Source organism: Nomascus leucogenys, chromosome 19, assembly GCF_006542625.1.
Source record: "Nomascus leucogenys isolate Asia chromosome 19, Asia_NLE_v1, whole genome shotgun sequence".
Lineage (NCBI taxonomy): Eukaryota > Metazoa > Chordata > Mammalia > Primates > Hylobatidae > Nomascus > Nomascus leucogenys.
This window is the reverse complement of record NC_044399.1, coordinates 30444827-30470709: the sequence shown is the minus strand read 5'-3', so window position 1 is coordinate 30470709 and position 25883 is coordinate 30444827. Positions and strand designations below refer to the sequence as shown.

General features: G+C 52.2%; 1 protein-coding gene across 2 annotated transcripts in view; it reads right to left on the bottom strand.

Annotated features, from left to right (window-relative positions):
- WNT9B (Wnt family member 9B) overlaps window positions 1-25460 on the bottom strand; it is a 35058-nt gene extending 9598 nt beyond the window's left edge. The window contains exons 1-4 of one of the 2 annotated variants that reach the window (XM_030799907.1): window positions 25324-25459; window positions 4352-4608; window positions 1763-2028; window positions 651-959 (exon numbers count right to left, since the gene is read on the bottom strand). In XM_030799907.1, coding sequence (XP_030655767.1) covers window positions 651-959; window positions 1763-2028; window positions 4352-4608; window positions 25324-25403 — 912 coding nt within the window. In that variant the 5' untranslated portion in view covers window positions 25404-25459. Of the gene's footprint in view, window positions 1-134; window positions 960-1762; window positions 2029-4351; window positions 4609-25323 lie in introns of those variants that run through there. The other variant, XM_030799906.1, reaches the window with a different exon arrangement.
- Between the last annotated feature and the right edge of the window lie 423 nt (window positions 25461-25883).

Below are 25883 nucleotides of genomic sequence, written 5' to 3'. Positions count from 1 at the left end.
GGAGCCCACTGCACCTGAGCAGGGCCACAGGACCCGACTGGCCCATCCCAGCCAGGCTCCCGCCTTCACTTCCAGCTGGCACTGCCTGCCTTGGCATTCCTAGCCCAGCAGTTCACCTCCCAAGAACATGCTGGCTCCAAGCCATTCAGCCCAGGAAGCAAGATGGAATAGCCCCTCTCTCCCCTCCAAAACTTCAGTCCCGCTGTGCTCTTGGTTTCCCTTATTTCCCTCCACATCCTTCTCACTCTGTCCTCCTCTCCAAGTCCTCAACAAGGTTGGGGATGCTTGGGTTAAGGGAGGAGGCTTTGCTTCTCTTTGTTGAGTATCGAGGGAGGCAAAAGGCTGGCCAAGGAATGGTGGTGAGTGGCACACATGCTGGTTTATGCATGCGTGTGATGACTGCCTGCCCAGAGGGCCAGCTGGGCAGCTTGAAGGGTGCCACGGGAGGTCCTGGCAGTGCCAGACTGGCTTGCTGGGCAGCAGGCCTAGTGCTTGCAGGTGTACACAAGCTCCTCCTGCACACATTGCTGGCACTCCACGTAGCAGCACCACTGCACCTGGCAGTGGCAGGAGAAGGCCACCAGGCGGCTCTGGGTGTCATAGCCCCGCCCGCAGCACAGGCTGCTGCAGCTGGCTTCCCGGGAGCACACCCTACCCGCTGTGCCAGGCGAGTACTTGCTGGGCCGGCAGAAGCTGGGTGAGTCCTCCATGTAGACCAGGTCCCCAGACCTCGGGGCCAGGCCTTTGGTGAGGCTGCCCTGCCTGGCAGGGGCCCACAGCTCTAGGCGGCCCAAGGCCTCATTGGTGGCGCTGGACACCTTGACAGCCGAGTCATAGCGCAGTTTCAGCACCTGGCCCGTCTCACGGAATGGGGAGAGCTGCTTCCAGCAGGTGCGCACGGCACAGGAGCCTGATACGCCATGGCACTTACACGTGGTCCTGAGGCCACTCTTCACAGCCTGTGCGGGGAGGCAGAACAGAGGCGTGGTCAGAGGCCTGAGCCCAGCAGCCAGAGCCTGCCCCCAGTGCACCAACCCCAGCAGGGCAGCAGCAGGAGAATGGGAAAGAGACCCAGGGTCTCAGCCCCAGCTCCTCCCCTTGGCCTGGAGTTCTTGTGGAAGAGACAACTTACGAGACTGAACACAGCAGCCCTGGTTCACACCAACTCAGTGACTGAACACAACAGCCCCGGTTCACAACTCAATGATGACAACTCAGAACTTAATCTCATAAACAGCTAGAGCACTGGCGTCTCCCAGCCTCCTCCCCTCAATAGACCAAGATACTTTTCACCCTCCAGACCTCCCACTACTGTGTAACCTCAGCCCCTTCTCTTCTCTGGGCCACTTCCATCTTCCTACTCATAAAGTGGAGAAGTGGGGTTGCTCTAGATGGAGGTTTTCAAACAATGTTGGCTTCTAGGACCTCCAGGAAGGCCCGGTCCTTGGAGTGGAGACCCCTCTCCAAACATGTCCCTGCTTCACCAAGACCTAGCCCTAAGCCTGGCTCCCACTGCTGACCTCTGCTCCCACCGATGACACTCATGACCCTTCCCTACTTCCGCTGTGTTCCTGGCACCCAGTCATGGCCCAGAGTAGATGCCAAGGGAATGTTGGTTGAAGACATGAAGTTCATCCTGCCTTTATGAAGTTCATGGCTCTTCATGTATTTTGGGGGGTGGGGTGCTGGCCTCCTTCAAGCCATGCTCCCCAGCTCTGCACCCTGGTGGGAAGGCACTGTGGGCAGCCAGGGACATGCTCACCTTGATGCCCACGTGGGTGTTGTGGGCGTCTGCCCGTGCCCGCAGGTCCTTGTTGCCTCTCTTGGACCCCAGGAAGTTGCTCAGAAACTTGGTGCTGTACTTGAGGTTGTCACCGCACACACCCCACTGCCAGGCCTGCCGGCTCTCCAGCCCTGGAGAGTCATCACAGGTGCAGCGCTCCATGCGCCCAGCACTGCAGGCCCGGGCCAGGGTGTGGGTGAGGGCGGCAGAGGACACTGCGTACAGGAAAGCTGTCTCTTTGAAGCCTGGATTGGGCACCCAGGGGTATAGGGAGGGAGGAAAGGGGGAAGAGAGGAAAGGAGGAAGCTTAGAGGTTGCCTGCCACCCTCTGAGGGCCAGAGGCGGTGGTGGCAGCGCTATGATGGGCAGGACAAGGGAATGTGGCTTGAGGACACAGCTCCGGGTGGGTCTCCCTGTCAACTGCCCCTTAAATTCTGATTGCAAGTTGCCATTTAAATGGAACTTCCAGGCTGGGCACAGTAGCTCGTGCCTCTAATCCCAGCAATTTAGGAGGCCAAGGCGGGGGGATCATTTGAGGTCAGGAGTTCTAGACCAGTCTGGCCAATATGGTGAAACCCCGTCTCTACTAAAAATACAAAAATTAGCCGGTCATGGTGGTACATGCCTATACTCCCAGCTACTCAGGAGGCTGAGGCAGGAGAATCACTTGAACCCAGAAGGTGGAGGTTGTAGTGAGCTGAGATTGCGCCATTGCACTCCAGCCTGGGTGACAGAGGGAGACCCTGTCTCAAAAAAATTTTTTTTAATTTATAAATAAATAAAATGGAACTTACAAATTCACTATGGAGTATGTGCCCAGATTCCCAGAGGGCAGCAGGCCAGGGGCTACGGACTCCACGTCTCAGAGAAGAACACTGAGATGCAAAGAGAAGCTACTCAGACACCTGGTGTAGGCACAGTTGGGGCTAAACCCGCCATTTTGACTCCAAGTTGGTGTATGACCATTTGGATCGGCCCATTTCTGAGACCCCTGAGATAAGCCCCATGGGCTTCCTATGACACATGATGGTTCTCAAATGTCATTCTCTGCTACCCACTGTGGAACAGACCCAGTGATAGAGTGACCTTGAGTCTCCTGGCTGACTTGCCCCAGACTGACCATCCCACCCACTCTGGAACCACTGATACTCCTGTCTGCTGGGTGTGGCCCAAACCTGGCCTCCCACCGGCTCACTACTTCCTACTTGCCCTCCAGTGCATCTGGGTGCTGGTGACGTCCTGAGACAGACACAAAGAGAGGCCATTAGCTCGGCTGCAGACCGTGGGGAGCAGCTGGCCTAGGAAGGGCCTGGCTGCCCTGTACAGCATCACTGCATTTTTTTTTTTTTTTTTTTTGAGACAGAGTCTTGTTTTGTCTCCCAGGCTGGAGTGCAGTGGTGCAATCTTGGCTCACCGCAACCTCCACCTCCCGGGTTCAAGCAATTCTCCTGCTTCAGCCTCCTGAGTAGCTGGGATTACAGGCTCCTGCCACCATGCCGGCTAATTTTTGTATTTTTAGTAGAGACGGGGTTTCACCATTTTGACCAGGCTAGTTACAAACTCCTGATCTCGACCTCGACCTCCCAAAGTGCTGGGATTACAGGTGTGAGCCATGGCAACGGGCCAACTGCAGTGTTTAAATTTTTGTATTTTTAGTAGAGACGGGGTTTCACCATATTGGCCAGACTGGTCTTGAACTCCTGACCTCAAGTGATCCACCCGCTTCGGCCTCCCAAAGTGCTGGGATTAGAGGTGCAAGCCACTGCGCCCAGCCTAGAAGTTCCATTTAAAAGGCAACTTGCAGTCAGAGTTTAAGGGGCAATTGACAGGGAGACCCACCCGGAGCTGTGTCCTCAAGCCACAGTCCCTTGTCCTTCCCTGTCAAAAGCCCTTTCCCCTTGGCGAGGGAGTCACATGGTGACCTGTGTTCTCCCTTCTAGACTGCATGCTTCCCAAGGGTAGCTGGGGTCTTGTTCAGCTCTGAACCTCCAGGATCTGGCACAGTGCCTGGCTCACTATGGGCCTCCATGGATGCTTAGTGGGTGGGTGGAGGGGGGGAGGGAGGTAGAATGGGAGTGGAAGGGAAGGAGGGACTGATGGATTGATGGATGTGAAGAACAAAGGGACAGATAAAGGAGTGAACAAATGCATGGCCTCGCTGGTGTCATCGGGCCTGGAACCAGCTGCCGCCCACTCACGTCTTCATGTGCCTTGTTTCGTGTGTGTGTGTGTGTGTGTGTGTGTGTGTGTGTGTGTGTGTAGAGGCAGAGGGAGACAACTGGGGGACCCCCATCTTATCTGTGAGCTCCTCCAGGAATAGGCTTGTGTCTCCTCTCGAATCTTCCTTGCTCCTCTGCTCCCCTAAACCTGAGGCTGGGCCACCGCTGGCCTTCAACTGCCCCTCATTAACTCCTGGGACTCTTCTCATTTACGACCGTGCTAGGGCAGGAAGGGCAGCGTGGCCTGGGCACGGGAGCCAGGAAAAAGTAAAGGGCAGCCTCTCCCAGCCTCCACCTCCCTGAAGCCCTCTTCCCCCAGCCCTCCTCCTCCCCTAGCCCGCCTCCCCACCTCTCTTGAGCAGGCCTGTCCTGCCCTCCAGGCTACAGTTCCAGCGCTCATGCCGGAACTGAAACTGGCACTCAAGCAGGCCGAGGTGCGCAGCGTCCCTCAGGGTCTCAGCCAGGCCGGGCTCCCTCCGGCAGAGCTGCTTCTGCCGCCGGGAGAGCTTCAGCAGGTCGCACTGCTTCAGGTGGGCCCCGCCCTCTGCCGGGGCCGCCGCAGTGCCCAATCCTGGGAAGGGCGTCAGGACTTCCCGCCCGGTCAGGCTAGAGAGAGCAAGAGGAGGGGGAGACGGGTGAGCCTTGGGGATGGTGGTGAGGGGCCTCCTCAGGGGCTTCATTTACTGCCCTTCTGGGTGGCCGGCTGACCCCCTGGAGGTCCTGTCCCCATTTTACAGATTAGGATACCAAGGTTCATGTAACAAGGGTTGCTGCAGGACCTTAAACCTGTTTTCCAGATTCTGGTCTCTGTTCTTCCTATCCACCCTATTTTCCTATTTCCCTATTGGCCCAGTTAGAAAAATCATCTGGGGTGCTTATTAAAAATATGCTTTCCCAGGATCCATGCTGGGCAATTCTGGGTCTGTTGGTTTGGAACTGGGCCTGGGAATCTGTACATTTACCACAGTCCCTAGGCAGTTTTTGTGATCTGGGAAGTTTGGGAAATAATGCACAGAGTATCGGTGGCTGCCTGGCCAAGAGAGCCACATTCCTAAGAGGGGGCAGGCAGAGGAGATGTGGACATTGACCGACACCCAGCCGAGGTCCCCTGACATCCCTCTCTCCCTTACATTATGCTGTTGCCCAAGTAATCCCATACCAATCTAACATGTTTCCATAATTCCCAGATAGATCATCAACCATCTGACCACTTGGTGCCTGGTACAAATAGACGCCTGGGGAGAGAAGGGGATGGAAGGAAAGAGAAGGGAAGGAAGGAAGGACTGATGGATGGTTAGATGAAGGTGAAGGAGCTGAATTCCCATCAGGCCATCAATCCCAGACTTCTTGTTCTCCTAGATTGAAAGTTCATTGATTCTGGAGCCAAGCTACCAAATTCTAAGGCTGATGTTGTAGCTATGCAATCTTGACACCTTGGTTTTTTCCCTTCTGGAAATTGGGCAGAGTAATCTTCCCTACCTCCTAGGGTTGGTGGGAGGATTATATGAAATGGACTAACCACAGTGCCTGGGACATGCAGGCCTATCTTCCTGCTAGGTGGAGCTTCCCAAACTTCTCTCGTTGTGCAAGATGCTTTACTCTCCAGCTAAGCAGAGTCTCCCCTTTGTCCAGATGAGGAAACAAAGGATTTATGAGGAAGCAGTGACTGGCCTGGTCATACAACAGATCAGCAGCTGGGTGGGAACTGGAATTAGAGTTCGCCTTCCCTCTTCCCAGAAGCTCTCTGTGAGATGGCTCTGCAGGTTCAAAATGTTTGCTGTCCTATACCCTGGTGCCCCCAGTGTGGGTGGAATAGACATCATTCCAGGACCCGGCCCAAAATAAGTAACCCCATTCTGGGACATCCTGGCCTCATAGCCAGGGTAAAAGATCAAAGGTGGGCTGGGTACAGTGGCTTACACCTGTAATCCCACACTTTGGGAGGCCGAGCAGGTGGATTGCTTGAGTCCAGGAGTTTTAGAGCAGCCTGGGTGACTGCAAAACCCTGTCTCTATAAAAATAGAAAAATTAGGTGGACATGGTGGCACAAGCCTGTAGTCCCAGCTACTTGGGAGGCTGAGGTGGAAGGATAGCTTGAGCCCGGGAGGTGGAGGCTGCAGTGAGCTGAGATCGCATCACTGCACTCCAGCCTGGGCAACAGAGCAAGACCCTTTCTCAAAAAAAAAAAAAAAAAAAAAAAGCAAAGGTGGAAGCAGGCAATGGCTCTTAGAGCTCCCGCTTGGATGTGGCACTTACCACTGTTGCTCATGTGCCACTGGCCAAGGTAAGTCCTGTGGTCAAGCCAGGAGTGGTCAGAGAAGCCCACGTTCCTCTGAGCCAAGGGCACAGCTCTCCTGTTTGGAGCCACCTGCCTTAGCCAGGACATCTGGCTGGAAGCCATGCCCTCTCTGTGTGCCCCTCACCAGAGGGTATGCGGCCTGGCCAGGCCCCAGGTGCCCTCAGAAATCACCTGTTGATTCCACACCCATCAGGTGCAGTCAACCCATCATGGAGCATATCTCCGAAACCTCCGAGCAGAGACAGATGCTATCGGGCTCCCCTTGGCCTAGCCTGGCCCTGGGCTCCTCTCCCAGACAGGGTGAGGGCAGGGACCCGTTAATCATTAATCTGGGGGCAAATGGGTAATTTTCCAGTCCACCAGGTCTACACCCAAACCCCTCCCTGCAGCCTGGCAGGAAATCCTCAGAGTTTGACCCTTGGCAGGCCCAGAGCAGAACTGGATGTCAGCTCCAGCTGAGGAGGCCACGCCTTGACTGGCTTCCAGTGTGGAGGGCAGCTTGGGGGCTGCAGCTACCTTGCCCTCAAATGTCCTCCTCCTCACACCAAGGGCTGGTGTGAGCGGCGACTTCTGCTCACACAATTCCTGTGTTTCAGAAACTGGACCTCCCTGATAGTAACTGATTGACAGAGGGGAGAGCAAGCAGGGAGTGATGGAAATTTTGGCCAATGAAGCTGCATATCCTTCAAGACCTGCCTCAAATGCCATTTTAAGAATAATAGCTATGATTATTATATCATTATAGCTACAGTATATGTCATACGATATGACATGATATATAACATATTTTTTTTTTAGACAGTCTTGCTGTGTGGTCCAGGCTGGAGTGCAGTGGCGTGATCTCAGCTCACTGTAACCTCCACTTCCCGGGTTCAAGCAATTCTCCTGCCTCAGCCTCCTGAGTGGCTGGGACTACAGGTGTGCGCCACCATGCCTGGCTAATTTTCATATTTTTAGTAGAGACGGGGTTTCACCACGTTAGCCAGGCTGGTTTCGAACTCCTGACTTCAAGTGACCTGCCCGCCTCAGCCTCCCAGAGTGCTGGAATTACAGGCGTGAGCCACTGCACCCCGCCCAAGCTGTGTTATTGTCTGGGACTCCCCTGTAGTGTGGAGCGAAGGCTCAAAGTTGGTTTGTCTAACTAAATGCATCATCCTTGATTATGACCTCTGACATGTGAAGAGTGCCAGAATTCCCTAGGCTGCACTTGGGAGCCAGACCCAGCAAACCCCTCCACTCATTCAACAGGCATCTGGTTTTTATTGGTTTGTTCGTTTTTGTTTTTGTTTTTGGTGCTTCTGGCATGGAGTGGGTGGAGACCAGGGACGCTGCCCAGCACCCTGCAGTGCCCAGAACGGCCCCACCCCAACCACAATGTCCACAGTGCCCAGGGGAAGAGACCCTGGAGGGAGCAATGGGTCTCAAACGGCGCCCAGCTCTGCATGGCCAGCGTTGCCTGGGAGCTCGGTGGAATGCAAATCCTCAGGCCCCACCCCAGAGGCATCTGTTTTTTAAATTTCATCTAATGGACCCTGAGATTGATGGCTCAGAGAGTCCAGTATCAAGTCGGTTAATTTTATTAGTGGTAATGACACTTAGTAGCGATTAATGACCAGGAAAGGCAGCCAACCGCACAGAGGCCTCAGGCCACACTGGGCCCTGGTCTGCCCAGGGCTGCTCTCAAAGAAGGCTCCCTGGCACTGCCTCGGGAACCCCACAGGGCCCATGAAGACAGCCTGGGAGGCCTCAAAAACCCAGTTTCCCTCTGTTTGTTTTCTGTGTTGCAGTTTGGGATCATATTTCCTTTGAAGAAATAGTACCATGACATCATATTTAGAAAATGACCAGCTATTTTCCTAAACAGTGAATTATCCTACACATGCTCAGCCCATGGCTTCTGCTGGGAAGGTATCTTCCTAGACCCCGGAATAATTCTGGGTGTGGCAGGCTTCAGCCTGCTCAGAGGTCAGCAGGAACAATGTCGTCCCCTGGAAGAAGTGATACTGTTTGGCATCCCAGCCCTGCAGACACCACTCACTGGGTCCCTCTGTGAAATCTCAATTACCCACAGTTAGCTGAGTGCCAAGGGGATAAGATGGACAACTGGAGAAATTCAAGCGAGCTTCCTTAGTCTTATGAACCCAGAAAAATGTGTTTATTTTGGTGTTTTGTTTTGTTTTTTTATCGAGTCTCACTCCATCACCCAGGCTGGAGTGCAGTGGCGAGATCTCGGCTCACTGCAACCTCTGCCTCCCGCGTTCAAGCGATTCTCCTGCCTCAGCCTCCCGAGTAGCTGGGATTATGGGCACGTACCGCCACGCCCAGCTAGGTTTTTTGTGTATTTTTAGTAGAGATGGGGTTTCGCCATGTTGGCTAGGCTGGTTCCAAACTCCTGACCTCATGTGATCCGCCCACCTCGGCCTCCCAAAGTGCTGGGATTACAGGCATGAGCCACCACGCCCAGCCAAATATGGGGGTCTTAATGAAGACGCTGCCTTGCCAATCAGATGCTATCAGATCAGTCAAATGAGTAACCAGGGTTCTGAACTAAAGGGCAGAGGAAGGGTTATTTGCCAACTTGCTAATTGCTCTTCTGGGCTGGGGGCTACTGCCTGGCTCAGGTGCTCCTGAGCCTCCTGGGGCCACCACTCTATCAGGCTGCACCTGCTCTGGCCCAGCTACCTCCACTATTCCTGTCTGTCTCAGGCTCCCCCAGGCTAACTTCCAGCATCTCTTTTCCCATTAAGAAAGCAATGACCTCAGGTGAACAGCGGCTGCCTCCGCCCCTTGCTGCCCCCAGTCGGTGCCCTTCTGCTCTCTGCACCCTCACCCCATGGTCCTTGGTGGTCAGGTTGATCATAAAACCAGAGCCCCCACCTCCACACATGCAGTGACCTCTGGCTTGGACCCCAGGGCACCCCCAACCACTTGACAGACCAGCCTGTCTTTCTGCAGAGTGGGAGAAGTCAAGGGTGCCCTCAGGGCTTCATCTCACACACACTCTCACCCTCAGATCTCTTCTGATCCTCCTGGAACCTCCTGCCCCACCTCCTTTCACACTCTCCAACACACACCCCACCCACAATTGTGGCTAAAGCTGCCCCATTGGGGTGACCTTGAAGGAAGCAGAAAATGGCTCTCCCAGGTTTTGGCAAAAGCCTCCCAGGAGACTGCTCTGTCCACCATCAGCAGGACCCCAGGGACCTCACCCTTCAATAATCACCCATCCCCTGCCTGGAGAGTGGGGCCCAAGGATCTCGTGCCCCAAGGCTGTTCTGGCCTAGGTAGTCTGGTCCCAGGTCTGACTCACTCAGAGGTGACCTCAGGGTTGTCCCCTCACCAACTGAGCTCATTCCATCAAACAAATACACCTTAACTCATGGGAGGGGATGGCTGGAGCCAGACTGCTTGGGTTCAAATCCCACCTCCACCTCTTCGTAGTTGTGCTACCTTGGGCAAGGTGCTTTACTTCTCTGTGCTCTGAGAACAGTGAGCACACAGTAAGCTCCAGATAAGTATTTGTCACTATTGAGCACCTACCATGTGCCAGGTACTGTGCTGGGACACGGTCCTGCCCTCAAGAAGCTCACAGTCTGGAAGGAAGTTGGTTGGACTCAGGAGTCCTCCAAACTCTCTCAGGGCCCCAAGAAGGGGAAGGAAGAGAAAGCTTTGCACTGGCCTGGCTCCTTGAGGAAACACCAGTAGCTGCTTAGGGACCCAGATCAGAACTCCTGGTACCATGTGGGTGAGAACCTGATCTTGACCAGTCCCATCCTGCTTGTAGGAGGCTGGGGGTGAGGAGGAGGCAAGATGAAGCTCTCAGGGAGCACTCCAGGCTGTCTGGGGAGGACCAGGTTGGTGGAGAGCTTTTCTCGTCACCTGAGAGTACCCCAGGCCCTGTTCTTCCACCTATTTCCATCCTAGTTTCTGCTTGAGAGGGTCTGATGCTTTCAGCAGAGGCTATCCCCGGGATGTGGTGGGTGGGTGGCACAGGGCAAGGCAGCTGGTTTCCAGGGCACCAGGTAATGACAGTGTGTCTGGACGCTTAGCTGGAGGGTCCAGGAGTGGTACATTACGCCAGAGCCATGCCAACTGCAGGCAGCTGCCTGGGAACCAGGAAAGCCTTGTGCTGCCCGGGGTGCTGGCCTCCACCCTGAAAAACCCCATCAGATGCTCCTGATAACAGGCTTCCGCTGCAGGGCCATTTGCATGGTGAGTGCACCCTTTGTGCTTTCATCTCAAACGTCTCAGTCTACCTCTCCTGGCCCTCACTGATCCCCCTACACATACAAATACGCACACACACTCACACTCGCTCACACACACATCCACATTTATACACACCTACACTCACGCACACTCTCACACATACACACATTCTCACACACATACACACTCACACACACACTCTCATACCCCCCTGGCCCCTCCTGTGCTCTCCGCTCCCGACCTCTTCCCAGCAGCGGGCAGTTCAGTGAGGGGCAGTGCCTGGCCCAGTAAGAGAGGGCACCATGGCTCTGGGCAGCCCTTCTTTGAGGGTGGCTGCTCAACACAAACTCCAACTCTAGGCTTCTCTCCTCTCCTGCTGTTACACTGGGAGACCCTAGATTTCCCCTACTGTGAGCACACCCTCCCCTCCACCTTCCAGATGCCTTTCTCTTCTACAGCACCCGGTGCCACCTTGCACCTCCTCCATGACGTCCTGCAGCCAGGCAAATTTGGAAGCTACTGTTTCCTACCTTCCTACCTTTATGCCCAACTCTCTCCACCCCCTCTTTTCACTTACTCGCTCATTCATTTATACCTCTATTAACTGAGTATCAATAAACAAAAGTGCAACTATAAAGGATTTTTTTGGTCGGGCGTGGTGGCACGCACCTGTAGTACCAGCACTTTGGAAAGTCAAGGCAGGTGAATCACTTGAGCCTAGGAGTTCGAAACCAGCCTGGGCAATGTAAGTGAGACACTGTCTCTACAAAATTAAAAATTAAAAAATTAGCTGGGCATGGTGGTATGTGCCTGTGGTTCCAGCTACAGGCTAGGAGGATCGCTTGAGCCCAGGAGGTCAAGGCTGCAGTAGGCCATGATCGCACCACTGCACTCCAGCCTGGGTGACAGAGTGAGATCCTGTCACACACACCAAAAAGGACTTTTCTAAGCATCAGCTTTGTGCCCAGTCCACCCACAGACCTCGAAACCACTCTTTCCTCCTGTCTGGCTCCCCAACCCCCATCCCTGGATCTAGCCTTCCTTCCCTCCCCAGCTCTCACCCTCCATCCCCACGAACCCACCCTGAGGACTGAATCTGGCCACACTTCCCCGCTGGAGCCCACCCCACAGCCTCGTCCCCCACCCATCCCTGACTCAGAGAGGAAAGAGCCGGGTCCAGCTGTAGGCTTTGTCTCTCCAAGCACAGCCCCACTTCCTGTCTCACAGCCGCAGACCGGGCTGCCTGCAGGGGCTGGCATCAGGGAGATGTGCTCAGGGGCTAAGTGGGTAGTGAGAAGCTCGCATGGCGAGCATGCTTTGCATCGCAATAATCCCCGGCATTTTAGAGTGTGGCTAGTTCAACATCTGTGAAGGAAATCCTTTCTCTTCTTCCTCCTGTCTCTCTCCCTCTCCACTCAGGCTTGGGCTGAAGCCAAGGAGAGGAAGACTTTTTCCCTGGCACGCATGCATCAAGTGTCACAGTGGCTGTGGAGGGTCCCCGAAGTCATTCCTGCAAAGAAGGATCCATCACCTCTATGAGTCTGTGACTATAAATATCTCCCCCTGTTCCTAGGCTGAGTCCAAACGTACACCATTCAAATCATTATACGTTAGAGCTGGAGAAACCCTTTAAGGTCACCCGGCCCAGAAGTTCTGCTCTGCTGGCTCCTGGAAGGTGTCCTGGAGGCTGTGCGGGGAAGCAGGAGGGCAAGGGCGTGCCAAGTGTGCAGGTCTCTGGTGCCCCACAAGTTCATGCAAGATTGGTCATCCAAGGCGACCCACTGGCTTGGTACCAGGGCTGGGTCTGTGGCCCAGGTCTCTTGATTACTTCCACCAAGCGTGGCGGTTTCTGCTTGCAGACCTAGCACGTCAGGGAAGCCAAATCAGCCATCACCACAGCAAGCATCTAAGGTGGTGGAAACGCAAGACAGCTAGGTTTTGAGGGAAGGAAGCTTGATCAGGACTCCTCTGACCCCCTGGGTGGCCCAAGGGTGGGCCCTCAGGAAGGGAGAGAAAGACCCTCTGTTTAAAGGCTACTTTCCCTGGTCTGAAACTCAGTCTCTTCAGCAAAAAGTCAGGAATCAGGCTTACAGAAGTGGCCTACCTCTTCATACTAAAGTGTGAGAGTCTGATACAATACCAGTGCTTGAGAACATACTTGGCTAGATAGAGGGAAGATCAAGGGAGAGGGCCTGGTATGTGAAGAGAAGGCGTTGGGGGAGCTTGGTGTGGGGATGCAGAAGCAGTGGGTGGGAAGTTCAGGGAAAGTCAAATCATGGCTGAAACCGCACTCCTGGTGGCAAGTTCCTACCCAACCAGGGTACTGGGTGACTCTGGCTGGGTGACTCCAGCCAAGTTATTTAACCATGACGCGTTGACCAACTAACTAGCTTGACAGGCTCTTGAACGCACCCTGGGCTCTGATCACCCTCTTCCCATGCACAGGCGGGCTCAGGCTGGGCTTGGGCCCTGGAAGGGCCAGGCCTCTGGGGAATGCCTTGTGTGTGACCCCCTCAATGATGAGGACAGTGCCATTGTTTGCACAGGCTCTAGGCAGAGATGTCCCATGCTGCAGATTCCACTTGTTCTCCTGCAGGCCCCACAGATGGCCCACACCCTCCGCCCAGCTGTAGGGACAGCAGGAACCTCCCTGCCTGATCAAGGATCCACCCCCAGAGTAGTCTAGGACACCCCCTGGGATGGATGTAGTTGTGAGCGGCTTCCTTGGGAATAGAACCACTAGGACTGTCCTAAACCCAGAGCCAGCCAGGGCTGGAGTAAGAGGACCCTCCCCTCAGCCAGGCTAGTCTCTCCCTTGTCCCCTGCCATGTCTAACTCAGTCCAACCTCCATGCTGTAACCTCTATTTGGGATACCTTCTCTCAGTCCAAAAGCCCTCATGGATCCCCTGGAACTTTTATAGCCACATCCTTTTTTAACACTTGATCACCCTGAGGTCCCAGACAGCTCTAGTATGCTGTGATGTTTGTTTGCCTCCTCCAGGAAGCCCTCCTTACTTGCCAGCCCCATCCCCCTCTAACCATCCTCTTTCTTTGTCTTCTCTCACTTTTGCGTGTATAGTACCATCAGTTCTGCATGGCTGACACTTCTTTCTTCCTCTTCAAAGCTGTATCCTGTAAGCTCCTTGGCAGAGGCCACGGTTTTTCATACCCTGAGATCCATTCTTTCCCAGTCCAGATGCCTGCTCCTCCCAAGCAGATGCTCTACAGACACCTGCTGGCTGCATATTATGCCCCTTAGGTGTCTAACCCCACGCAAGGAGTGCAGCTCGGGGCTGTCCCTCAGCCTCCCTGCAGTCCCACCCTGCTGGCCTCGCTGTGGTCTTGTTCTCTGGCTGCAGAAGCTACCACCTAAGGCCCCTCCGCCAAACCTTCCCAAGCTGGGGCTGGGTAGGCTTTGGGAGGGTGTGGCTCTGGAGGAGGCTGCCTGTGGCCATGCCCTCCCTAGCCTGCGACTGATTGCTGGTGTATGCTCTCCCCAGTGCCAGATCTCGGGGCCATCCAGCCCTGGTCCTCAGCCCCTGTGGGGCCCTGTACGTTGGGGTATGAAAGCCAGGCCGATTCCCTCTGAACCTCAATTCCTTGGGAAGATCTGTGCTTGGGTAGCCTGGTGACACCCAGCGAGGACCAGCCAAGCAACTGGCCTGAGTCTTTGCTTAAAACTCAGCTTAGGCTGGGTGCACAGTGGCTTACGCTTGTAATCCCATCACTTTGGGAGGCTGAGGTGGGCGGATCACTTGAGGTCAGGAGTTTGAGACCAGCCTGGCCAGCATGGTGAAACCCCATCTCTACTAAAAACACAAAAAATTAGCCAGGTGTGGTGGCAGACGCCTGTTGTCCTAGCTACTTGGGAGGCTGAGGCAGGAGAATCGCTTGAACCTCGGAGGCAGAGGTTGTAGTGAGCCAAGATCCTGCCACTGCACTCCAGCCTGGGCGACAGAGCAAGACTCCATCTCAAAAAAACAAACAAAACAAAAAGAAAACTCAGCTTGCACAACCTCTTGTGGTGACTTGGGCTCAAAGTTTGCCACAGGTTCACAAACCTTTATCCACAATTCCAAATTCCAGGAAACTCAGAAAACTACAAGTTTTTTTTTAACAATTGTGGTGAACTCATATGGTAGCAAGCCCTGACCCGAACCAGGGAGAATATTATGGTCTTTGTTTATCCCAACCTATAGATGTCTTCCTGCAAAATCAATAGAGTCTGATTACAGGTGCTGCCCTAGATCTTGCTAGAGGTGCTGTTAGCCACGGAATATACAATACATTACCTTTCTATACTTTTAATTTTTTAATTTTATTTTTTTCTGCCTCCCCTACCTCCTATACTACTTTTCTTTCTCTTTTCTTTATTTTTTTTTGAGATGGAGTTTCACTCTCGTTGCCCAGGCTTCAGTGCAATGGCGTGATCTCAGCTCACTGCAAACTCCGCCTCCTAGGTTCAAGCGATTCTCTTGCCTCAGCCTCCCAAGTAGCTGGGATCACAAGCGGCTGCCACCACACCCAGCTATTTTTGTATTTTTAGTAGAGAAGGGGTTTCACCATATTGGCCAGGCTGGTCTCAAACTCCTGACCTCAGGTGATCCACCTGCCTCAGCCTCCCAAAGTGCTGGGATTACAGGCATGAGCCACCGCACCCGGCCTACTTTTCTAAAATTCAAAGAGAAATGTTGAATTCTGACAGCATCTGGCCTCAAAGGGATTGTAACATCAGGAAAAACAAACCCTTTGGTCTTGCCCTAAAACCAGCCTCTTGGAAGTTTCCAGGACTGACCAGAGCTTGGTAGTTGAAGTCTTTCTGGCTCTAAGACTCTTCACTCTCCTCTTCAGCCTTCATCTCTCCAATGAGGGGCCTGGGTGTGGAAGAGGCCACCCTATCCCCCCAGCTCATGTCTGCTGCTACCAGCATGCCATGAGGTGGTGGGTGTGGCTGATTTCTGGAGTCTGATGGGGATAAGTCTCTGCTCTCTGCTTTGTGTCCAGTTCCTATCCTGACAGAAGCCAGGCCATGGCTCTCAGTTGGCCAGGCCTAGGTGAGGTAGTATGTGCCCCAGAGAGCCCCATGGAGGCAGAAGATGAAGGAGTGAATGGGACAGGGCACAGAGGGAGATTCCAGGGGAAAGGAAGGGCCAGTGAAAGGGAGAGGGCGCTGCCCACCAAGACATTTACTGCAGACCAGGGAGCAACGCTAGGGACTGTGGGACTCAGCCAATAGCAGGGCCCCGAGGTCTCTCCTGAAGGAAACTGCAAGTGAACTGAAGACCTGAGCACCTGAAAAATTAGCGAATGAGCCAAGAGTTTGAGACACACAGGGCAAGACATACCCAGGACATGCGTCAAGTGCAGGGCCCCGGCCACAGGGTCGGGGCTCAGAGGGACAGAGCTGCCCTAAGGGGGCAGGCCTCCAGTTGGGGTTCCACTGCCAGCCTACAGCAGAGATGAAGAGGTTGGCTTGGATTCTGACAGTTTCCCCCCAACACTCACACCTATAAATGAGGATAACTGGCCGGGTATGATGCCTTGGGCCTGTAATCCCAGCTACTCAGAAGGCAGAGGCAGGAGGACTGCTTGAGGCCAGGAGTTCGAGGCTGCAATGAGCTATGATCAAGCCATCGCACTCCAGTCTGGGTGACAGAGCAAGAACCTATCTCTCTAAAAATAAAAAAAAAAAAAAGTGAAATTTTAAAATAAATGAGAATTATATCAGCACCTACCTCCTGGGTTGCCACAATGTGAGGTGAAGTAATGCACATAAAGTGCTGAGCACAGAAAAGGCTGGGTTTGTTCTGAATTGTACAGTGGCTGGGATACAGGCACAGAAAAGAAGGAACAGATGTCACCACCAAAGACTCTTCTTAACTTGGGATGCTGTAGGGCAGATCACTAGATTTCTTGGAATCCTTATATAGAGATAGCATTTTAATACTTATATATACATTCATTTAACCCTTACAACAAGCCTGAGAGATCAAGATTAGCCCATTTTACAGATGAGAAAACTGGGGTCAGAATGGTTATCTGACTTGCCCTGGGTCAGTCAGTAAGTGGTAGACGGAGATTTGAACTCTGATCTGTGTGACCCCAAGCCCAGTGCCCCTTACACTATAACAGGGCCTTGGGCCATGTCCCATCCTGCTCATGCTGATGCCAGGGTGGGAGTCACCCTCACAGCACCTGGCCCACCTTCTCTTGAGCCCAACTTCCACCTGAGCACATAATCCCAAAGGCACCAGGACCTCTCTTCCTTAGGAGATTCCAGCCCAGGAGTCTGCCGGCCCCACTTCCCTCCTCTCCTCCTTCCCGTCCTCAGCCACAGAAAGTCCACCATCGTCCATTGAAGAGGTTAGGATGACTCTCAGCCCAACTCTGGAGCCCAGCTCCTCAGGGGTTACAGCTCAGCCAGGGACAAGCTGGCCTAAATTCCTTCCCAAAACACAATGATTCTTATCAGCGATGTTTGGCTTTCAATCCACCACCCCTAAAGCAGTAAAATTTCTTTTACCTTTTCTTCCCTCCAACTATGTTTTTCTCAGGCCCCAATTCAATTTCTAAAAATGTGTTTTTATTTTCATTAAAAATGAAAACAATACTATCTAAATACATAGAGCACATAGGAAAAATTTCTTTTTTAAAATTTTCAATGCCTGCACACTGAAAACTAGAAAACACTGCTGAGAGAAATTACAAAAGCTTTAAATAGAAAGATATGGCCTGTGTGCAAATCAGCAGACTCAATATTGTCAGAACGTCAGTCTTCCATGAATTGATGTATAGATTCAATGCAATCCCAGTCAAAATCCCAGGAGGCTTTCATGTGGATATTGACGAGATACTACTAAATCTATGCCTAAATACAGTGACCCTGAATAGCCCATGCAATTTCGAAAAAATAGTGCACAGTTAGAGAATTTATAGTACTTAGTTTCAAGACTTACATAAAGCTATAGTAATCTAGGAATATAAAAGGCTTATTGGGGAAAAAATTTTTTAAGGCTACAGTAATCAAGGCTTGTATAGTATTGGCATAAGGATAGGCATATAGATAAATGAAACAGAATAGAGTGTCCAGAAATAGGCCCACACATATTGAATCAATTGATGAGCAACAAAGACGACAGTGGAGAAAACATCGTCATTTCAACAAATGGCACTGAAACATGTGGACATTCATATGCAAAATAATAAGCTTGCCCCTTTCTCCATGCTGTACACACTAGTTAACTCAAAATGAACCATAGACTTAAGAGTAAAAGCTAAAATTGGCTGGGTGTGGTGGCTCCCGCCTATAATCCCAGCACTTTGGGAGGCCGAGGCAGGTGGATCACCTGAGGTCAGGAGTTCAAGACCAGTCTGGGCAACATGGTGAAACCCCATCTCTACTAAAAATACAAAATTAGCTAGGCACAGTGGCGGGCGTCTGTACTTCCAGCTACTCGGGAGGCCGAGGCAGGAGAATCACTTGAACCCAGGAGGTGGGGGTTGCAGTGAGCCGAGATCATGCCACTGCACTCCAGCCTGGGCAACAAAAGGGAAATTCTGTAAAAAAAAGAAAAGCTAAAATTATAAGCTTCTAGCTGTGGCTCATGCCCATAATCCCAGCAGTTTCAGAGGCTGAGGCAGGAGAATTGCTTGAGCCCAGGAGTTTGAGTCCAGCCTGAGCAACATAGCAAAACCCTATCTCTACAAAAAATAAAAAATTAGCTGGGCGTGATGGCACACGCCTGTGGCCCCAGCTACTCAGGAGGCTGAGGCAGGAGGATCACTTGAGTCCAGAAGGTTGAGGCCATAGTGAGCTGTGATTGTGTAACACATTTAGTTTCCTCGTGAGAACTATTTACACCCATCCTACATGGCTCTGGAGGAATGGCTCTGAGGATCAGGTGAGAGAAGGGGTTGTATGAGAAAGTGATTTGTAAACTGCAATACTAGTTATTATGTTTTTATCACCATCAACAGACTTAGGCTCCAGGCTCACTCAAAAGCAGCAGAAGCAACTCTAGCCTGGAGGATGGAAAGAGATCATTTCTCCAAAAAAAAAAAAAAAAAGGAGAAAACATAGGAAGAAATCTTTGCAACTTTTGGGTAGGCAAAGATTTCTTGGGTAGGATATCAGCAAAGCACAAACCATACAAGAACAGGTTGATACACTGGACCATCAAAATTAAAAACATCCGCTCTTCATAAGACACCAATAAGAAAATGAAATGGCAAGTCACAGGCAGGAATAAAATATTACCAGTACTTGTGACGAAGACTTGTATCCAAAATATGTAAAGAACTCTTAGGCCAAGGGGCTCACGCCTGTAATCCCAGCACTTTGGGAGGCTGAGGCAGGCGGATCACCTGAGGTCAGGAGTTCAAGACCAGCCAGGCCAACATGATGAAACCTTATCTCTACTAAAAATACCAAAATTAGCTGAGCATGGTGGCGCATGCCTGTAGTCCCAGCTACTTGGGAGGCTGAACCATAAGAATTGCTTGAACCCAGGAGGTGGAGGTTGCAATTAGCCAAGATCATGCCATTGTACTCCAGCCTGGGATACAGAGTGAGACTCCATCTCAAACAACAGCAACAACAACAACAAAATATATAAAGAACTCTTACAATTCAATAAGAAGACAAATAACCCAATGAAATGATATTCAAATGACCAATATACACATGGGAAAATGTTCAACACACCATTCATCAATGGGGAAATACAAATTAAAACCACAATGAGATACTACTACATACTTATGAAAATAGTCACAAGTTAAAACTGAGGCAGGAGAATTGCTTGAGCCCAGGATAGCTGACCATAGAATATGGAGCAACTGGAACTCTCATACATTACTGTGTAAAATGGTAAAACCACTCTGAAAAATGCCAATTCTATAAGTTATGCATATATCAATGATCTGATCCAACAATCCACTCCTAGACAGCTATCCAAGAGAAATGAAAACATGCACCCACAAAAAGAGATGTACATGGATGTTTATACCAGCTTTATTTGGAATAGTCCAAAACTGCAAATAACCCAAATATCTTTTTCTTTTTTTTGAGACAGAGTCTTGCTCTGTTGCCCAGGCTGGACAACAGTGGCACGATCTTGGCTCACTGCAACCTCCGCCTCCTGGGTTCAAGTGATTCTCCTGCCTCAGCGTCCTGAGTAGCTGGGATTAGAGGCATGCACCACCACCACCACACCCAGCTGATTCTTGTATTTTTAGTAGAGATGGGTTTGCACCATGTTGGCCAGGCTGCTCTCGAACTCCTGACCTCAAGTGATCGGCCAGTCTCGGCCTCCCAAAGTGCTGGGATTACAGGCATGAGCCACCACACGCAGCCAAAATAACCCAAATATCTATCAAGTGGGGAATGGATAAATAATTTGTGGTATAGCCATACAAAAGAATACTCAGCCATAAAAAGGAATTCGCTATTGCTATATTCAATGACATGGATGAATCTCAAAAGCTTTATGTTGAGCAAAATAATCCAAGCATAAGAGGCTATATACTCATGATTTCATGATATAAATTTCCAGAACAGGCAAAACTAACACATAGTGACTGAAAGCGGAGAAGTAGAGTAGCCGTGAGCTGGTGGGAGAGGGTTGATTGCAAAGGGGAACAAGGGATCCTTTAGGATGGTAGAAATGTTACATGTAGTCATTGGAGTCACCACAAATGTGTTACAGAGGTGTATAATTTGTTAAAACCCACACTGTGCAATTTAAAATGCATGTATTGGCCAGCTGTGGTGGTGCACGCCCATAATTCTAGCACTTTGGGAGGCTGAGGTGGTTGGATCACCTGAGGTCAGGAGTTTGAGACCTGCTTGGCCAACGTGGTGAAACCATGTCTTCACTAAAAATACAAAAATTAGCTGGGCATGGTGGCGCACACTTGTCATCCCATCTACTTGAGAGGCTGAGGCAGGAGAATTTCTTGAACCGGGAGGCGGAGGCTGCAGTGAGCCAAGACTGCACCACTGCATTCCAGCCTGGGCGACATAGTGAGACTCCATCTCAAAAAAAAAAAAAAAAAAAAAAAAAAGGAAAAGAAAAAGCATGCATTTCATTGTATATAACAACGATTTGGGGGGAAAATAAAGATTATGTTTTGTTTCTCCAATGGAATTATAGTAATGACACTTCCACCACCTGGGATGATGTTTAGAACCCCAGCAACCACTGAGAGTGAGCCTGGACTGAGCACTTAGCACGTATGTGCCAGACACCCTATCCAGCCCTTTCATTCATTGTTTCAATTAAGCCTCACCCTCACCTCTCAGATGGGTATTCTCATAACCCAAAGCTCAGCAAGGTTAAGACATTTGTCTAAAGTCACACAGTTAGCAACAGGCAAAGCTGGGATTCACTGTCTTGGGCTTTTATAAACTTCTCTGTACTGTCCCTAGAGAGGAAAGAAACTCAACCAGTACAGAGGTCACACACTGAAGAAACATCACCAAAGTTAATTATGATTTAAAAACTTGCATCCACAGAAACTATTTCTAGTTACAACGCCATTGGGATAACTTAAAGACTGGATTGGGGGCCAGGCATGGTGGCTCACACCTATAAGCTCAGCACTTTGGGAGGCCGAGGTGGGTGGATCATTTGAGGTCAGGAGTTCCAGACCAGCCTGACCAACATGGTCTCTACTAAAAATACAAAAACTGGCCAGGCATGGTGGCACATGCCTGTAATCTCAGCTACTGGGGAAGCTGAGGCGGGAGAATCTCTTGAACTTGGGACGTGGAGGTTGCAATGAGCCGAGATCGCACCATTGCACTCCAGCCTGGATGACGGAGTGAGACTCTGTCTCTAAATAAATAAATAGACTGGATTGGGTAACTGGGCCTGTCTTGTGCCCAGCTCATCATATAATGCAGTGCATTTTCATTTATACAACATCACTGAAGTTAACATTTGTGGAATTCCTACGCATTCAAAGCCAAAATAAAAACTCTTCAGCAATCCTAGACTTCCAGAGCCAGGATCAGCCCTGTTAGCATTAGGGAACCTTAGCACCTCCAGGTGCTGCTGACCTTGGAGATGAGTGACTTGATCAGGGACAACACAGAGAGTGTCCCAGAGCCAGGACTAGCTTGGCCCCTCACCTCTGGTCCGCCTCCTGTCCCACTGCCATCATGCTGTTCTGTGAGCCAAACTGACAGTCTAGCAGGGGTCAGTGCATCCCGTCTCACTACTGAGGACAGAAAAGAATGTGTGGCCTTATCCATCTCACTACAGCCAAGAGGGTCTAAAAGAGTCAATTAAGCAGGGAAGGGAGGCTCCCTCCACCCTCACCCCCTGCGGCCTCTCTGCAGCCACGGCTGCCCTGGGGGAATCATACTGTCTCAGCACTGGAGGCTGTCCCTGTAGGTTGAAGGGCCCAGACTGGAAGCAGGACATGGTTTCTATTCAGCCTCCCCCACCAATTCGCTGTGTGACATTGGGTGACTGACTGAACCTTTCTGACCTTCAGATTCCTTGTGGGAACTATTTACACCCATCCTACATGGCTCTGGAGGAATGGCTCTGAGGATCAGATGAGAGAGGCGGCTGTATGAGAAAGTGATTTGGGCCGGGCATGGTAGCTCATGCCTGTAATCCCAGCACTTTGGGAGGCCCAGGCAAGTGGATCACCTGAGGTCAGGAGTTCGAGACCAGCCTGCCCAACATGGTGAAACCCCATCTCTATTAAAAATACAAAAATTAGCGGGGTGTGGTAGGGGGCACCAGTAATCCTAGCTCTCAGAAGGCTGAAGCAGGAGAATTGCTTGAGCCCAGGAGGTGGCGGTTGCAGTGAGCAGAGATCATGACACTGCACCCAGCCTGGGTGCAGCAAGACTCCATCTCAAAAAAAGAAAAAAAGTGATTTGTAAACTGCAATACTAGTTATGTTTTTTTTATCACCATTAACAGAATTAGGCTCTAGGCTCACTCAAAAGCAGCAGAACCAACAGCTGGCTCACTGTGGTTTGGGGTTGGGGGGTTGCCTCATCTGAAAAATTGGGATAATAATACATGCTGCTTGAAGCAGTGAGTTTTGGACCTGAGATCCTTCTGGGGTCACTTCCAGCTCTGAAGTCTATGATTCTATGATTTCAAAGAGCCCAAGAAGATCGGCCTCACCTGCCCTCCTGATGTTTGCATATTCTCTTATCAGGATGCCAAAGCACTTCGTGTTATAATCAAATGCAAATGACTGCGGAGGAAGAAGCACTTTGCCTCACTTTCCCACTACAGTGTAGATGACTGATACCAGATTCCTCCCAGACAGCGAATGCAGATGGGAAGCTGGGAAACCTGGTCTGAGTCACCAGAGGGTTTCTTAACTGAGAGCTCAGGCTGAATCCTGTCTGTTCCCTGAGACCAAACACTTAACATCACAAGGCCCCAGTTTTAGCTGATTCTCTGCGCATCTGTCTTGCTACCCAGATTGGGATGGTGGTGGCTTTTGTGTCTTTTGTCAGCTCTTTCCAGCTGGGGTCCTGACCTGGAAGAGGTGGCTCCGATACTCATCCCTCTCAGCCCTAACCCAGGCCTATTTGACCATCTCACCTGTCATTTTCAAGGCTGCTCCATGTTCAGTTCCCTCAAAATTCTAACCCCATGCACTGCTGAGAACACCTTTCCCTTCCAATACAGCAGCTAGGGTGGTCCTCCCGGAACCCCTCTCCTCTCATCTCACCTGACTCTTGCCCCATTTCCAACCATAAAAACCAAGCAAACAAATGAATTGTGGAAATGAGCCAGTGTATAAGAGGATATAGGTACCATTTGTCCCATCCCTTTCCATTCCAGCTCAGAAAACTGTTAGGGCCAGGACATCAAGATTCTATACCTGGTTTCCTTAATGAAAACAAACTAGCCAGGCCTGGTGGCTCATGCCTGCAATCCCGGCACTTTGGGAGGCTGAGTTGGGCAGATTGAGGTCAGGAGTTCTAGACCAGCCTGGCCAACATGGTGAAACACTGTCTCTACTAAAAATACAAAAATTAGCTGGGCATGGTGGCACGCTCCTATAGTCCCAGCTACTCAGGAGGCTGAGGCAGGAGAATCGCTTGAACCCAGGAGATGGAGGTTGCAGTGACCCAAGATCACATCACTGCACTCCAGCCTGGGTGACAGAGGGAGACTCTGTCTTAAAAAAAAAAAAAAAAAAAAAGTCACTAGCATTAGTTGAGCACTTATTGCATGCTAGACACTGTCCTAAGTGCTTTACATGTACTAGCTCAATCCTCTTATAAAATAGGCAGTAATCTTCATTTTACAGATTGAGAGACTGAGAGACAGAGAGGTTAAGTGACTTGGCCAACAGCACACCTAGCAAGTGGCAAGACTGACCCCAGAGTATGTGCCCTAGTGATGATGACATCCTGCCTGCTGAGGGAACAACCATTCCTTCAAGCCTGAAATCTTCGGGAAACAAACAAGTTGTGCACTGCTGTTGGGGTGGATCGCAAAAGGATCAGTCATATCAAGTTCAGCCCCTTCCTTGTACAAAAGGAAAAAGTGAGGCCCAGAGACTTAGTGGTCTTCCCATGTCATTAGTAAGCTGAGCCCAGAGCTAGGGTCTGGGACGATACCCTCCTCCACAGCCCAGACATGTTTTCACCAGGGGTCATGACCTGGAAATTAGCCCACAGCCCTTACTCCAACCTGTGCAGAACTTCTCAGACCTTTACACACCTCTCCCTGGCTACTTCTTCAAAGCAGCCTCTAGCAGGTCACTTGCTTGGTGTTTTCTTGCCTTTGCTATATATACTCAGACTGTAAGCCTCCTATTGATTTGGGGTGAAGATTTTAAAAGGAGGCAAGGCTTAAAGTAACAGGCTGTACATATTGGAGTTGGCTTTGGGTGGAGGGTGGGAAGGTGCCTTCTTACCCATGATACCTGCCCCCATCCCTCACCAAATCCCTGCAATTCAGGGTCAGAGAAGAAGGGACTTGGAAACAATTGCCCTATAACTTTTGCTCCAAACATTCCCCTCATAGTTCCTGTCCGTCTCTCTCCCTAGTGTCACCCCCCACTGTGATCCTCCCTTTCCAACCATGTACACACACACACACACACCACACACACACACACACACACACACTGTGGGCCCTCTCACTCTTTCCAGTGTTCTCCTGAGAAATCACCCCATGCCAGGTCTGAGATGTGGTCGCATTTCCCCAGCGCACGGTTCCTTCCTGCGTCTCCAGCTGGCGCTCTCACGGTCCGAGGCTTCCCCCACTCTCCCTGGGCCCCATTCTCCCTGGACGCGCACGATCCTCTGCCCCGAGACCGGGAACAGCCCGTCCCATCCATCCACCCAGCCCTCTCGGTCTCCGCTCCGCAGGGCGAAGGCGGAGGGTGGGGAAGGAGTCCGAGGCAAGGACGGCTCGACGGAGGCCAGGATGGCGGCAGACGGGGCACCGGCGTGAGGATCCCGAGAGGGCATCAGAGAGCGGGACTGGCGCCTGAACGGGCGGGGCCAAGGCAGACGGGGCCAGGGTCCGAGGCGTGCGCAGAGTCCGAGACCCGGCGGGATGAGGAGAGCGGCGGCGGAGGGGACCAGAGACTCGGACACTGAACAGGGCGATGGATTCGGAGCCGGGGAAGCCGGAGACCGAGCTCAGGGCACGAACTCCGACTGCGAAGTGGGCTGGGTCTCGCCGGGCTAGGGTCTGAGTTCGAGACCTCGGCGGGGCCAAGGACAGCGGGAGGGAAAAATGGGCCCAGCTGTAGCGGAGGAGGGAGAGGCAGGCAGGCTGGGGAGCGGGCGGGGGGCGCGGCGGGCACTGACCCGAAGTAGGAGGCGGCGGCGGCGGTGGGCAGCGCCAGCAGGCAGAGCCCGGCCAGGGCCAGCGCGGGCGGGGGGCGCATGGTGCTGGCGGCGCGGCGCCCTCTAGCATCTCCTCGCGCCGCTCAAGCTCGCAGCTCCGCCACCACCCGCCCGCGGGACTTTAAACCCGGGTGGGGCGGGGCAGGCGGCGCTGGGAAAGGAGGAGATTGGGAGGCTCCCCAGCCCGGGCGGCGAGCCCCCCGTCCCATTGGCCCCGCCGCCCTCGCCCCGCCCCGTCGCGGGTGGGGCAGCCGCCCCAGGCCCGCCCCCATTGCCCCGCCCTCCGGCCCCAGGTGAGCGCTCACCTGGCTCCGCGCCCGCCCGAGGTCGCGGTGGCTGAACGTGAGGCCCCCCGGGCCTGGAGAGGCGGGGAGGAGGGTACGAGGCGGGGACGGAGGAGATTCTGCCCCTCGGGGTGGGGCAGAGGCAAGCGCAATGGCTTCTCCGAGGTAGAGAAAGTGGAGGGGTAGGAGGAGGGACACATCTGGAGTCGGTGGAAAACCCGAGTCCTTGTCCGCCCT